Source organism: Myotis lucifugus, unplaced genomic scaffold (assembly GCF_000147115.1).
Source record: "Myotis lucifugus unplaced genomic scaffold, Myoluc2.0 scaffold_64, whole genome shotgun sequence".
In the NCBI taxonomy this organism is placed as follows: domain Eukaryota; kingdom Metazoa; phylum Chordata; class Mammalia; order Chiroptera; family Vespertilionidae; genus Myotis; species Myotis lucifugus.
In genome coordinates, this window is record NW_005871112.1 from 986,736 (window position 1) to 1,002,810 (window position 16,075).

The 16,075-nt window shown below is 43.4% G+C and overlaps 1 protein-coding gene across 8 annotated transcripts in view; it reads left to right on the forward strand.

The window, feature by feature from the left end:
• Positions 1–16,075, forward strand: part of DZIP1 (DAZ interacting zinc finger protein 1) — a 70,467-nt gene that overhangs the window by 25,280 nt on the left and 29,112 nt on the right. For 6 of the 8 annotated variants that reach the window (XM_023754711.1, XM_023754712.1, XM_006089832.3 and 3 more), the window contains 5 exons: positions 1,276–1,360; positions 4,183–4,307; positions 7,714–7,875; positions 10,963–11,100; positions 13,933–13,995. In XM_023754711.1, the coding sequence (XP_023610479.1) occupies positions 1,276–1,360; positions 4,183–4,307; positions 7,714–7,875; positions 10,963–11,100; positions 13,933–13,995 (573 nt within the window). The remainder of the gene's footprint in view (positions 1–1,275; positions 1,361–4,182; positions 4,308–7,713; positions 7,876–10,962; positions 11,101–13,932; positions 13,996–16,075) is intronic. The other 2 variants (XM_023754715.1, XM_023754716.1) reach the window with 2 other exon arrangements.

Consider the following 16,075-nt stretch of genomic DNA (forward strand, 5'->3'; position numbering starts at 1 on the left):
TAAAAGGTAGAATAATGATATTATGATTGTATTAAAAGAAAGTCCTTTTATGCCATGACCAGTGTGGCTAAGTGGTTTGAGTATAGGCCTGAGTACCAAAGGGTCACAGGTTTGATTCCCAGTCAAGGGCACATAACTGGGTTGCAGGTTCACTCTCTGCCCCAGTGGGTGTATGTGTGTGTGGGGGGATGTGTGTGTGGGGGGAATGCAGGAGGCAACCAGTCGATGTGTCTCTCTCACATCAATGTTTCTCTCTCTCTCTCTCCCCCTCCCTCCCTTCCACGCTCTCTGAAAAGCAATGGAAAAAATATCCTCAGGTGAGGATTAACAGCAACAACAAAAACACCCCCCCAAAAAAAACCCCACAAAAAACAAGAAATTCCTTTTAGAAATAAATTCTTAAATATTGACAAATGAAATATATAATATCCAGGGTTTATTTCAAAGTAATCCAGGGGTGAGGATATAGATAAAACAAGTTGAATTTTTGCTTAAATTTTGAATCAGTGTTTAAATGGAAAATAGAGATCTGGTAGAATTGATTTTTCCCCCCAGTAAATTCATTTTAGGAGGCCAAATATTTCTACAGCATTTGTTTAATTGTTTATTAATGCTGGCCTCCGGGGACAAAGCTGTGAATAATATAGACAAGAGTCAGTGCTCTTAGGAACCCAGAGGGATTAGGCAGGAGACAATAAACAAGTGAAAGTAAATAAATGTGAAAATGTTAACCAGTGAGATGTCCAATGATGAAAATAAGACAATGTGATGGGACAGTGACTGGCAGAAGGGCCATCCTCAAAGATCTTGTTGAGGACGTGCCACTCATCCCCAGTGTGGAAAATGCCTCATAAACGACATCCTGAATGTCAAGTAGGGGTCAGTCAGGGGAAGATCTAGGAAAGGTTCAGGCAGGGAACCAGCCCATGCAAAGGCTCTGAGGTTGGTCCACTTGAGAGACGAACAAAGACTAGCATTGCTGGAGGGTCCCCACAAGGTGGTGGTGATAGGCTAGGCACCACAAGTCTAACGGGAGCAGTGCTAGGGGTTCCAGAAAGCATCATCATGGGCTACTTTAACTGTTCAGTGATAGTTTCCGGAATGCCCTTGTTTTATATTTGTCTTTTTAGTCATACTTTCAGTATCCCTTGCCAGGATGAGATCTTTTGGGGGAAAGCCCCCAAGAGGTAGTGCTCCAGGTGCCTGGATTTTAATAGACATTAGGTGAAGGACACTCGTTAAGGCCACTTTGATTTGTTACTATCTCCCTTTCAGTGCCATTTTTGTGACAAGGCCTTTATGAACCAAGCCTTTCTACAAAGTCATATTCAGCGCCGTCACCCTGAAGATTCTCACCTTGGTAAGTAATGAGCTCAACTTTAATGAGCTGTTTTCTTTCTGGTAATTTTTTTCTTTTTCTAGTGCATTTCTCAATCCTTTTAAAAGAAAGTATCGCTGTCCTTGTCCATTCATGAAGTAAATATTGAGCCCCTACTATGTGCCAGGCACTGTGCTAGGGGTGGGGATACAGCCCCAAGTGAAACAGACTCACTCCTGCATTCTAATGGGAGGGGCAGAGGAAACACGCTTAAATGAATGAATGATTCTTTTAAAATGGTGGCAAGTGCAATGAAAATAAGTCATGAGAATGGGATGGAGAATGACTCTTGGGTAATCAGCAAAGGCTTCACCAAGGAGGTAATATTTGATCAGAAACCACAATGATGAGTAGATCCCAGTTTGGGGAAAATCGGAGAAATGAATGTTCTAGGTCAGGGGAACTCTGAAGGTGAGAGGTATGAGGGGGAGGTAGGACAGTGTGTTTGAGGACCAGACAGAAGGTTGGTGGAGTAGAGGGAGCAAGGCAGTGGTATGTGGTGACGTTGGAGAGGAAGAGGCCAAGTCCCTTGAATGCCCTGAGCAGGAATGTGGGTAGCGTAATGGGAAGCCATGGGAGGATTTTAAGTATGGAGGGGAGACACAATCTAATTTGTACCTGAGAATGACCCCTCTAGCTGCTGGTGGAGCATAAACTGTAGGGGCAGTGGTGGAAGCAGGTAGAAGAGTGAGGAGGCTGCAAGAGTAGCCTAGGTGAGAGAAGGTGGCAACTGGACCACGATGGTACCAGGAAAGATGGAAGAAGTAAAGATAGAGAGGGTATATTTGAGGTACAGCCCACAGAGATGAAGCAAAGCCGATCCTGGGTTTTTGCCTGTATGTTTGGGCGAATGGCAATGATGTTTCCCAAGAGGGGAAGCCTAGGGGCAGGAGGCAGGTTGAGGGAGGAAGGAGAATGGAGAGTCTATGTTGGCCATGGGTAAACTTAAGTCACACATACGATTGCCATACAAGTGAAGATGCTGGAGGTCTGGAGGTCAAGGTGGAGGCCCAGGCTGGGGACAGAAACATGGGAGTTGTTAGCAGAGCTTGGTTGGGTGAGGTCACCTAGACAGAGAAGAGAGGATAGCTAAGGGCCAGCTCCAAGGCTCTCCCAACAGTTTATAGCCCTGTCAACAGGTTATGGCCCGAGTTTGCATTTTGGGAGCTCAGGAGGAACAGCTGAGGAGAGTTAGAAATAGCAGTCATGGAGGCAGGAGAGAAACCCGTGGAGTGTGTGATCATGGAAACCAAGGGAAATAAGTGCTTCAAAAAGGAGACACTAGTCAGTTGTAGCCAATGTTCCTGAGACACAGAGTAAGATGAAGGCTGAGAATGATTGTTGTTATCACTATGGCTATTGGGGAACTTTGACATAGCAGCTTGGGTGGATGGGTGGGGACAGAATTCTGAATGGAGTGAGCTGAGCTGAGTCAGGCGAGGACATGGTCATGTGGATTACAGACATTTATGTCCCTAGTGTTTTCTGGGAAGGAGAGCAGGGACATGAGGCATTACCTGGAGGGAAATGTGGGATCGAGGGGAAATGTTGGTTTTATTTGATGTGGGAGATACTCAGATGTGTTTGGATACAGATGTGAGTTAACCAGTGTGTAGAAAGGGAAACTAAAGAAGCAGGAGAGGGAAAGGGTTCTGTGGTTTATCAAGGAACCAGATTTCCTGGCACTTAAATGTTCTCTAAAGTAAGGAATGCAACATCTAAGTGTCCCCAAGCAGATCAAAGCATTCTGTAGACTGCTACCATAATCCACAGAAATTCTTATTATAATCTTACATATTTTTAGTATTTAAACATGTGTACTTCTAGCTTGTTGCTCAGTGCCTACTTTCCTTTCCCTTTTGGGCCAATCTGTTTCCATTTCTGCCTTTTTTAGGTAAATAGATTTATTTAGGAATTAGCTAAGCTTTATGTAAACAATATGAACAGTATAACATTCCATTTATAAACCATGGTCTACTAATAGAATTTAGCAATATATTGGAGAAATTGGAAAGATTAAATATTTTAATTAATCTACCATTCTTCAGTGTGAAACTGACTTTCTTTCTCTTCTGTTTCAGTATCTTATTCTATCTCATACTCGTTTCAGAGAGCACTTCACACTCTGAAATGAGTATTATTTCTTCAGGTCATCTTTGAGATTCTGACTTTCTACTTTGGTTTCCATACCTTTCATGTCTACTCTCACAGACACATGTATATCCATTCAGTCATGTGTACATCTGCATGTAAGTACATGTACATAAATATTCCTCCTTTCACTTGTTGCTTCCTTTTACAACTTTTCAGTACCTCGCTTTTGCCCCGTCGACAGGTTATGGCCCGAGTTTGCCAGCTCTTCTTGTTTTAGCACTACAGGGGTCCTCAGGGGAGTTCGGTGGGAGCAGAAGGATGGCGACCTCAGAGATTTCACTATGGTGGTACCTGCAGGGAAAGCCATCGCTTCCCTTCTCTGATTGAGACAGGCATCTCAAAGAAGGGCCCAGGGTTCTTCCTTGTCACCATTAATGCTCCCTGAATGGGCTCTCATACTGTCTCTGCGGGATAATCCAACCTCCACAGGGTGGCTGGAAGAATCTGCTAAAAACAACTCAGTGCCCAATAATCCAAAGACTGCAAATAAACGCTAAGTAGCAAAAATTGGCTCATGTGGCATAGAAAAAGTAATCTCCCAAGTAAGAGCACTTTCCTTTGTCTTATCAATAGAACTCTACCCCATAGTTTTCAGATAGGTTTCATATACATAGGTTTCATAGTTTAACAAGATGTTTCTGTTGCAACAGAGTATAAGAAAAAGGAACTGACCCATAAGCTCCAGAATGAGGTCGACATGTTGAAGGAGCAGCTGCAGCTCACCAAGTCTCAGTTAGAGGCTTCCCAGCACGCCCACGCAGTCAGATTCTCTGAGGTATGAGACCAAATTTCCAAGCAATGGTCTGTTGGGAAGGATTGGCAGTAATTCCTTTTAAATGTTTTGTAGAATTCACCAATGAAGCCATCTCGTCCTGGGCTTTTCTTTATTGGGAGTTTTTTTGTTTGTTTGTTTTTTTACATTTTTTTTAAAAAATGTATTTTTATTGTGTTCAGAGAGGAAGGGAGAGGAGAGAGAGAGACAGAAACGTCAATGATGAGAGAGAATCACCAATTGGCTCTCTCCTGTATGCCCCCTACTGGGGGGATTGTGCCCTGACCGCTGGTTCCTGGGTCGACGCTCAAACACAGCCATGCCAGCTAGGCTGTTGGGAGGTTTTTGGTTACTGATTCAATTTCCTTACTCCTTATTGCTCTGTTCAGATTTCCTATTTCTTCACGATCCAGTCTTGGTGTAGGTATGCATGTTTGAAGTATTTTACCCATTTCTTCTAGATTGTCCAATTTGTTGGCATATAATTGTTCCTGGTAGTTTCTTATTATCCTTTGTAATTCTGTGCTATCAGTTGTAATGTCCCCTCTTTCATTTATAATTTTATTTGAGTCCTCTGTCTTGGTTAGTCTAGCTAACGGTTTCTCAATTTTTATTTTTTCAAAAAACCAATTCTTAGTTTTGTTGATCTTTTCTATTGTTTTCCTATTCTCTATTATATTGATTTCTGCTCTAATCTTTATTATTTCCATCCCTCTGCTAACTTTGGGCTTAGTTTGTTTTTTTTTTAATTATTTGAGGTGTAATATTAGGCTGTTTATTTGTGATTTCTTTTTTAATATAATTGTTTTTAGCTATTAAAGTTTCTTAGAACTGCTTTTGTTGCATCCCATAAGTTTTAGTAAGTTTCTTTCCTCTCAAGATATTTTTTTAAAAGATATTTTTATTGACTTCAGAGAGGAAGGGAGAGAGAGAGATAGAAACATCTATGATGAGAATCATTGATTGGCTGCCTCCTACGTGCCCCCTACTGGGGATTGAGCCCGCAACCCAGGCTTGTGCCCTTGATCAGAATCCAACCTGGGACCCTTCAATCCATAGGCCGATGAGTGGACCGGACCCTTCAGTCCACTGAACCAAACCGGTGAGGGCTCAAGATATTTTTATTTCCTTTTTTGTGTATTCTTTGATTTATTGGTTGTTCAGAAGTGTGTTGTTTAATTTTCACATATTTGTGAATTTTCCAATTTTCCTCCTGTTACTAATTTCTAGTGTCATACCACTGTGGTCAGAAAAGATGCTTGAGCCCTGGCTGGGTAGCTAAGCTGGTTAGAGCATCGTCATGATATGCCAAGGTTGCAGGTTCAATCCCTGGTCAGGGCACATACAAGAATCAACCAATAAATGCATAAATAAGTGGAACAACTAATTGATGTTTCTCTCTTTCTCTCCCTTCTTCTCTCTCCCTAAAATCAATTAAAAAATTAAAAAAGATGCTGTATATAATTTCAGTCTTCTTGAATTTGTTAATACTTGTTTTGTGATCTATCCTAGAGAATGTTCCATGTGCACTAAGAATGTGTGTCTGCTGCTTTACGTTCTGCATATGTCTGTTAGGTTCATTTGATCTATAGCAGCAATTTTCAAACAGTGTGCTGCAAGAATTTTTAAAACATGCAATATGCAATACCTAACTATTTAGTCAGGGGCACTGACCTCTTTTCCCTTAGATTGTCAAATTAAAAAAAAAATGACAACAGCCAACACAACAATAGCCATCTGGTGTGAATGAATTAAAATTATACCTTTTCTTTTTGTCAGATCGGGAAAAACATATATTTTTTGGTGTGCCACAGAATTTTAGTTATCAGTTTATATGCGCCATGAGATGAAAAAGGTTGAAAATTGCTGATCTATAGTGTTCAAATCCTGTTTTTCTTCATTGATTTTCTATCTGGATGATCTATCCAGTGTTGAGAGCAGGGTATTAAAATCCTCTATGATTGTATTGCTGTTTATTTCTCCTTTTTGTTCTATTTGCTTTATATATTTAGGTGCTTCAATGTTGGATGTATACATATTTATAATTCTTATATCTTCATGATGAATTCACCCCTTTATCATCATAGAATGACCTTCTTTGTTTCTTGAGATTTCTTTTTAACAGCTAGGCATTTACAGCTCTAAATTTCCCTCTGGGCACTGATTGGCTGCTTCCCTTTTTGGTGTGTTGTGCTTAATTTTCATTCATCTTAAAGTATTTTCTAATTACGCTAGTGAGTTTAAGAGTATATCTGTGTGGCGCGGTTACGGTGTTTTGGCCAGGTTCAAACCTCGGACTAATGAAAGGACAGGGTCCTCTCATTGACACGTGCAAGTCCCAGCTGGAGGGCAGGGCCCTCCCAGCACAATCATAGCCAACGGCTGTGGTTGTAAGCTTGAACCTATGGTCCAAACACATAGCCCCACGTGCCTTGTGCTAGAGTTCAGGTGCATGTAGTTGAGTAGGGTTGGAGCTCACGAGAATGCTGTAAACAACGTGATCACGCCCCTACTTTGCCTCGTGGCATCTGCTATAAAATAAAGACACGGCTTGTGGGCGCTGTCTCCTCATCAGGGAGCAGCGTCCCACCGAGACCCAGCTTTCATCCTTTTGTCTGTCTTTCCTTAATCCTTTCACACCGCCCCCTCCACTCAGGGTCACTGAACCAGGCTGAGCTGGCATGGCACATAAGTATGCCATGGCCGTGCCGGCTCCCCACATATATCATTCAATCTTCACATATTTTTATTTTTCAGTTTTTCTTCTATTATTGATTTCTGACTTTACTCCATTGTGGTTGAAGAATATAGTTTGCATGATTTCAATCTTTTACAATTTATTGAGACTCATTTTGTGGCCTAACACCTGGTCTCTTCTGCTGAATCTCCTATGTGCATTTACCAAGACTGCATATTCTGTTGTTGTTGGGTGCAGTGTTCTTTCTGTATATGTTTGTTAGGTCATGTTTGTATATAGTTTGTTCAAGTCCCCATTTAGGTTTAAAAAAAACACCTGAGGATCATTGAGAAATCAAAGGCTGATTTGAATTTACCTTATGTAAATATGAATTTGTGTTTTGGAGGGTGAGATGCCCAAATTGATATGGAATCAAGAAAGCCCCAATAGACTTGGTCTTTTAAAGTATATTTACACTTTATATATTATTGCATGTCTATGCTACAAGTTCACAGATCACAGAACTCTTGATTCTTTGGGCATTTGTATTTTAAGGATGTCAGGATGTATGTTGTGTACAGACCTGCCATTATATGAAGTGTTATTGCAAGCCTTACTGAAATATGCAATACTAGCTGACACATTTGCGGTGAAGCTGTGCTAACTGATTTAAAATTGTACATATTTGCTTTACATCGGAACTTTTAAAACCATGTTTTAAAATAATTTCAGGAATATGAAATTCAGAAAACAAAAGAGGAAGAATTACTGAAGTTATTTCATAGGTGGAAAGAAGAAGAAAAGGAGAAATTTGCTGATGAAATGGAAAAATTCAAGGAAATGTGTAAGAAGGAGTTTAAAGAGTTAACTTCCAAGAATTCAGCATTAGAATATGTAAGTATTAACCTGAGAAGTCCTTATAGTACTGGTAGAATTGTTACCTTGAAAGGTGGTGTTAGAGCGGCATTATGACTACCTGATCCAAAAGATCCTTAATTGTGCCCAGGCCCAGGCACCCCTCGTCCCTGAGAGTCTTGAGGGAGCTCGAAACATACAGAAGACATAGCAAGTCAGAAAAGTAGGAGCTTTGTTCATTTGAACGGATGACAGAACAGGGTCCCCCTTTTGTTAGCCAGTTAGGTTTACAAAAGCTTAAACCATAAACCATTCCCTGAGTTTTGGAACTTTCCAGGAAAGGCTGACACACATCACCAATGTGGGAGGGAAAGGAAGCCAATTCAGAAAGACAGAGGGAGAACCTTTGCCAGGCCTGGCTGGTCTGGAGCGGGCAGAATGTGGCTAAATGAGCCCCTCTCCCCTGTGGGAGTGGCCTTGCCCTGGTTACATGCATAGATGACAGAGACACGCCTCGCTGGGCTGGGACCTTCATCTCCTGTGAGCGTCTTCTACACATGGTGGCCTCTGTCATCCAGCTAAGACTAATCTGAGCTTGCTGGACAGCTCAGTGCTAAGCGATCCTTAGGGAAAAAGAAACAAGGGACACAAGGGAAGATCTTTGAGCTCCCTCTAGGGGCCAACACATTGTATAAACTAAAACAGAGGGATATTTTGGGGATACTGCTAAGATCCTTCTCTAAAATGCACCCTGAACTCTCACGTAAGGGTAGGCAAACCAGCTGTGAACTAGATCTGACCCACCCCTGTTTTTGTATGGCTCTTGAGCTAACAAAAGTTTTTACATTTTTAAATGGTTGAAAAAGTCAAAAGAAGAATATTTCATGACATAGGAAAATTATATAAAGTTCCCATTTCAGTGTCCACAATTACATTTTTTAGAACACAACCACGCTCATTCCTTTACACTTTGTCTGTGGTGCTCTTATGCTGGGCCCGTAGAGTTGAGTGGTCATGACCAAGACCCAGAAATGTTTGCTACCTGGCTCTTTACAGGAACAGAATGACAGCCGCTGTCATACCTTTATAGGCAGAAGAGTAACAATTGGTGGAGGTGAAATTGATGTTTATGGTACTGTTCTTCCACCTTTCAAAGTTGTAATCTCAAAAAAAGTTGGGGGGAAATAATATCAGATGGCGCTCTGTGTCCTTTCTGTAGGGATTCCTTCAGGAAACTTCCTGTGGTTCAGTTAGCCCCATATTATCTTTCCTTGGTTGCTGCTCTTCTTCCTAAGCATCAGCACCTACAGGCAGTAGTTCTGTCTCTATCCATGATTTCCTCTACCACTCAGGGCCCTCTCCAAAACTCATATCTGTGGCTCCTTCTCAAAAGGCGCCATATTACCCACAGGAGTGGCTTTTGATACTAACCAGTTGAAGACTGACTTCTTGTGTCTTCCCCATGAAAGCCACTGCCAATTACCATTCTTTTGCCTGAGATTCCCTCCATGGGCCTGTCCGCTGTACCCTGCCCCTAAGGTAATTGTGGAATAGGACTTTTCCCCACAGCTTTATTGAGATATAGTTCACATACCATACAGTTCACCCACTTAAAGTGTACAATTCAGTGGTTTTTAGTGTTCACATACTTATGCAACTATCATCATGGTCATTATAGAACATTTTATTACCCTAAGAAGAAACCTTGTAACCCATTGGCACTCTTCCCATACCACCCCTCACCCCCAACCCGTGGCAACCACAGATCTTCTTTCTGTCCCTATGGATCTGCCTATTCTGGACATTTCATATAAATGGAATCATACAATATGTGACCTTTTGTGAGTGGCATCTTTCACTGGAATAATGTTTTCAAAATTCATCCACGTTTTAATATTGATCAGTATTTTTATTTTTTTATTGCTGAATGATATCCCATTGTATGGATATAACATATTTTATTTGTGTGTGCATCAGTTGATGGAATTTGTGATGTTTGCCCTATTTGGCTGTCAACAGATTTTAAATGATTAAAAATAGGGTATTTTTAGAATAGAGTTAGGTTTACAGAAAAATTGAACAGATAGGTCAGAAATTTCTATATAAGCCCCCCTCTTCTACCTTGTGCATTTTTCCATATCCTGACATCTTAAATTGGTGGATTTGTTACAATTAATGAACCAATATTGATGCACTTGTATTAATTAAAGTTCATACTTCTTTCCGATTTCTTTGACTTTTACCTAAAACCCTTTCTCTGCTTGAGGATCTTATCTAGACCCCACAGTACATTTGGTTGTCATGTCTGCTTAGGCTCCTCCTGTCTGTGACAGTCAGGTTTGTTTCTGATGACCTGGACAATGTATACTGTAGAATGCCCCTCTATTAGAATTGATTTGATATTCTTCTCAGGGTCAGGCTGGGCTTACAGGGTCTGGGGAAGAAGACCTCAGAGTTAAAGTGCAATTTTCATTATATCACATCAAGGGTATACACAATCTAAATGATTTATGGTGTTGATGTTGACCTTGACCACCTGGCTGAGGTTGTGTTTGTCAGACTTCTCCATTGAAAAGTAATCTCCCCTTATTTCGTACTGTTCACTCTTTGCAAAGAAGCCTCTATATGCAGCCCAGACTAAAATAGCAGGGAACTATTTGTTTTTGAAGTTAACATACAGTATTACCTTCTGTGCTTACTGCTAGTAATTTTGGGACTAACATACAAGCAAAGGGTAAAATTAAAATGTTATGTCCCTAATGGATTCACAGATGGGGTCCTGGATGAAGCTGGCCTCGTCACTAAATTACTAGTATCTTGAGAACCAGCTGCGTCCAGTTCCTCTGTTTCTGGCACCTGTTACATGCCAATCAAAAATGTTAAGACACATTGCCTAAGACTAGAAAGTTAGGTTTTCCTTTCCCTTTTTAATCCTGTGCATGTTCCTTTGTTGGAAGAAACAAAAGAAAAAAACCACTGGAAAGGAGAAGTAAGAGAATTACAACGAGCATCCGATAGGATAGTCAGATTTAAAACATGGGTACACGCTCCCCAAGTTGATTTTCTGTTTCAGTCTTACAAAAATATAAACATTTCTATCAGTGATGTTTGTATTTCATTTTATAGCAATTGTCAGAAATCCAGAAGTCTAATATGCAGATCAAGTCCAACTTAGGCACGTTAAGAGATGCCCACGAGCTTAAGGAAGAGCGTCCTCAGCATGCCCAGGATTTCCAAAATGTGATGCAATTTCTTGATAGTCAGGTATGTAAAAGCGGGCAGTAACTGTGGCTGAGGCCTAACTTTTCTTAGTGAAGTAATTTACAGCAAGCATCTTCTACAGAAAAAGTATTTGTGTCTTTCAGTGACCATGAAGGCAGCTAATTCTATTTTCTTATCTTGTATTACATGCATAATATATAATAGGTGTTCACTAGCTGCTTGTTGATTGACTAACAGATATGGATACAAAACAGTTGGCAAAATTCCTTCATTTTCCCTTAAAATAATATCTAATTTGAATTGGTTAACATTATCTCAGTGTCTATTCAGATGTAGGTCTCAGTTTCAAAAGGCATGGAAAGGCATATGGAAGCACTAACTTTATTTTTAGAGCTAAAATACACAAACTGCATTGGTGAACTGATGACTTTTTTATTTATCAAACACTAGAGGCCCGGTGCACAAAATTTGTGCATTGGAGGCGGGGGGCCCTCATCCTGGCCTGCGCCCTCTCGCAGTCTGGGACCCCTCACTCCTTACTTGCTGCCTGCTCGCTGCTCTTTACCGCTCAGCTCGCTGCTCCTTAGCACTGCCACAGAGGTGGGAGAGGCTCCCGCCACCACCGCTGCGCTCAACAGCCATGAGCCCGGCTTCTGGCTGAGTGGCGCTCCCCCTGTGGGAGCACGCTGACCACCGGGGGCAGCTCCTGCATTGAGCATCTGCCCCCTGGTGGTCAGTGCACATCATAGCAACTGGTTGTTCTGGTAGTTCCGCCGTAATGGTCGCTTAGGCTTTTATCATATAGATTATATAGACTAGAGGCCTGATGCACAAAATTCATGCAAGAGGCTTGGCCGGCCCTCACAGCCCTGGCCAGCCCTTGCAGCCCTGGCTTTGTCTGGACATCCGGCTGTTTGGTCTAATTAGCATATTAGCTCTTTATTATATAGGATAATTGCAGTCACTTGGAAGCGAACCTCCATAATTAGCACAATGTTCACACTGGTTATTTGGTCATACTGGTTTAGGGGGACATTGTGTATTACCAGGAAACAAATAGAGATTAAAGTTTACAACTTCAGGATTATTTTAAAAAGCAAAAATACCATAGAAGCTTCTAACTAATTTCAGAGAGAAAGCCGGGGTGAGGGGAGTGGGAGGGAGTGACTAACCAAGGAACTTTAATGCATATATGCATTGCCCATGGACACAGATAATAGAGTGGTGAAGGCCTGGGAGGGGTGGGTGCGAGGTGGAGGGGGCCAATGGGGGTAAAAAACAAACAAAGGGGATATCTGTAATACTTTCAACAATAAAGATTTTTTAAAAAGTAATAATACATCATTTAAAAAATAAGCATGTTTTTGAAATATGAACAACAGTCACTGCAGCTTGCTTTGCCTCTCACATCTTGCTTCCCTCCCACAAATCTACCGTCCACGTTACAGCCAGGCTGACCATGTCACTGTCCCGTCTAGAATTTTTCAATGACTCCCTATTTTTCACAGAACACAGTCTCGAATCCTTTAGCCAGCACTCCAAGTCCCTAAGGATCTGGACCCAGCGTCATCTGCCACCTTTCTTGGCTTTCCCAAGCACCAAACAGCCATGGGTCCCTGTGGCATGCTGGTTTCTGCTTGTGCTCTTGTGGCTTTCTTTGTCAAGCAGCTCCCAGTTTCAGGACCTGCAGTTTACTGATTCAGCTGGGACAGCACCTCTTCAGAGAGTTCAGAGAGTTCTCCTGGAGTAGTTCCCCCAGCAGGACTTGGTCACATGCGCATTATGTGGGAACTCTATCGTTAGGTCCACCTCCCTCCTATACAGGGAAGGGCCTTCCTCTCTATCCTGCCAAGCGAGGTGTCTGGTACATGGTAGGGGACCAGCTGTTGACAGTTGCTCCCAGCAGGCTGGTCTGTCATGAATTAAAAGACCCAATTATAAAATCCTAAGGTCCCACCTAAATATCTAATGTTTCCTTCCTATGAGCCGTGTTGTCAATTCAGAACCCATGGACTTAGAAAACTTAGTGTTTCCTTTTAGTTTCTTTCTTTCTTTTTTAAAAATATATTTTATTGATTTTTTACAGAGAGGAAGGGAGAGGGCGAGGGATAGAGAGTTAGAAACATCGATGAGAGAGAAACATCGATTCAGCTGCCTCTTGCACACCCCCTACTGAGGATGTGCCCTCAACCAAGGTACATGCCCTTGACCGGAATCGAATCTGGGACCCTTCAGTCTGCAGGCCGACGCTCTATCCACTGAGCCAAACCGGTTAGGGCTCCTTTTAGTTTCTTAGGTTGGCCAGTTAGCACCAATATATTTTAAAACAAAATTTCATTGGAACACAGCCATACCCATTCATTTAGGTTTTTATCTATGGCTGTTCTGCTGTCACTAGAAGTCGTGACCCAGTCATCTGGCTCCAAGAGCCTAAAATACAGGGATGGGCAAAAGTAGGCTTATCATTGTTTGAATGGAAAAAGACATGCAGATTATGATTATTACAATAGCTTTATTAACTCAAATGAATGCACTGTAAACCTACTTTCCCCACCCCTGTATTTACTATTAATTCCTTCACAGAAAGTGTTTGCTGATACCTGCCTTAGAATGGGGGTGGGCAGGGGCTGGGTGGAGAGGGGCCAAGGGAAGGTGGAAATGGGGGACATCTGTAATACTGTCAGTAATTAAAAAATAAATTAAAAAGGTACAAATGTGTTTAACCATTTTGACTGTATAAATTCTAAAAATGCCTGCTAACATTTTACCAAATAGTTGGGCTTCCCAGGTACCCATTAAAAAGGAAGCTTCCATTTTGAATAGATTTCATTGTTACAGTTGCGCATACATTACTCTTGTCTTACTATTTCCCAGGAAAACAAGTGGACAGCTCGAGTTCAAGCTCTTCATCAAGAACATGAAAAAGAGAAGGATCAGGTAAGATTAAGAAACCACCCCTATGTTCATTGCAGCATTATTTACAGTAGCCAAGATGTGCAAGCAACCTAACTGTCCATCAATAGACAAGTGGATAAAGAACATGTAGTACATATTATGAAATATTAACCAGCTATAAAAAAAAGAATGAAATTTTGCCATTTGTGACAACATGGATGGACCCAGAGTGTATTATGCTAAGTGAAATAAATCAGAGAAAGGTAAATATCATGATTTCACTTACGTGTAGAATCTAAAAAATGAAATAAACAAGCAAAACAAAGAAACTCATAGATAAAGAGAACAAATTGATAGTTGCTAAATGGGAGGGGGGTTGGAGGATGAGTGAAAAAGGTGAAGGGATTAAGAAGCACAAATTGGCAGTTATAAAATAGTTGTGGGGATGTAAAGTACAGCATAGGAAATATAGTCAATAATCTACACTAATAAAAGAGAAACATGGTAATTAGCATACGACCGCTACCCTTCCCATTGGCTAATCAGCATATCCTTATGCAAATTAACTGTCAGCCAAGATGGCGGCCGGCAGCCATGCACTGAAGCGAACAGGGAGGCTTGCTTGCTCCAGTGATGGCGGACTCCAACGTTCCCCGCCTGACTTGCCGGCCTCTCAGCTGCAACTCTAAGCAACTATGTACTATGTTGCAAATATACAAGCTAAACAAAACCCCAGAAACCGGCTTTCAGTCAGCCGGGCTTCAGCCAGCCAGACCGCAACATTGTATCAAATACAGAAGGTAAAAGCCAGAAACCTGCTTTCAGTAGCGAGGCCTCAGAGCTAAAGCTGACCCAGAATAGGAAAAAAAAAAAGAAAAAAGAAAAAAAGGAGCAGTTGGGAGCTTCAGTCACCCGCCAGCCTGAAAACGGCCCTCAGCCCCTCAGCCAGACTGGCCAGGCACCCCAGTGGGGACCCCCACCCTGATCCAGGACACCCTTCAGGGCAAACCAGCCGGCCCCCACCCATGCACCAGGCCTCTATTCTATATAGTAAAAGGGTAATATGCCTCCCGGCACCGGGATCAGCGGAGCAGCGAGGCCTCCCAGCACCGGGATCAGCGTGACAGGGGGCAGCGCCCAAACCCCCTGATCGTCCTGTGGCTCTGTGTGTGACAGGGGAAGGCGCCCCAACCCCCTGATCGGCCCTGCTCTGTGTGTGACAGGGTGCGGCGCCCCAAGCCCCCTCCCCCCCATGGGCCCTGCTCTGTGTGTGACAGGATAGAGCCATAACCTCTCCATCCGCCCTGCCCTGAGGGTGACAGTGGTGGCGTCCCAACCCCCTGATCGGCCCTGCTCTGTGGGTGATAGAGGGTGGCGCCCCAACCCCCCTCCACGGGCCTTGCTCTGTTTGTGACGGGGGAGAGCCATAACCTCCCCATTGGCCCTGCCCTGAGTGTGACAGGGTGCAGCGCCCCAACCTCCTGATCCGCCCTGCTCTGTGTGTGACAGCGGGCGGTGCCCCAACTCCCCTATCGGCCCTACTCTGTGAGTGACGGGGGGAGCTCCTCAACCCCCTGATGGGCCCTGCTCTGTGCGTGACAGGGGGGAGCTCCCCAACCCCCCTGATGGGCCCTGCTCTGTGAGTGACAGGGGGCAGCGCCCCAACCCCCTGATCGGCCCTGCTCTGTGCGTGACAGGGGGTGGCGCCGCAACCTCCCCATCGACCCTGCCTTGAGTGTGACAGGGGGCGGTGCCCCAACCCCCCAATCGGCCCTACCCTGAGCGTGACTGAGGGTGGCATCGCAACCTCCCGATCCGCCCTGCTCTGTGCATGACAGGGGCCGGCGCCCCAACTCCCCAATCGGCCCTGCTCTGATCCTGACCAGGGGCTGCACCTAGGGATTGGGCGTGCCCTCTGCGACCCGGGAGCAGGCCTAAGCCAGCAGGTCGTTATCTCCCGAGGGGTCCCAGACTGCGAGAGGGCACAGGCCGGGCTGGGGGACCCCCCTCCTTCCCCCCCCCCGCCGAGTGCACAAATTTTTATGCACCGGGCCTCTAGTCCTATATAATAAAAGCCCAGTGACCAAACAGTGGAACAACCAGAACAAACGGTTGACCAGTT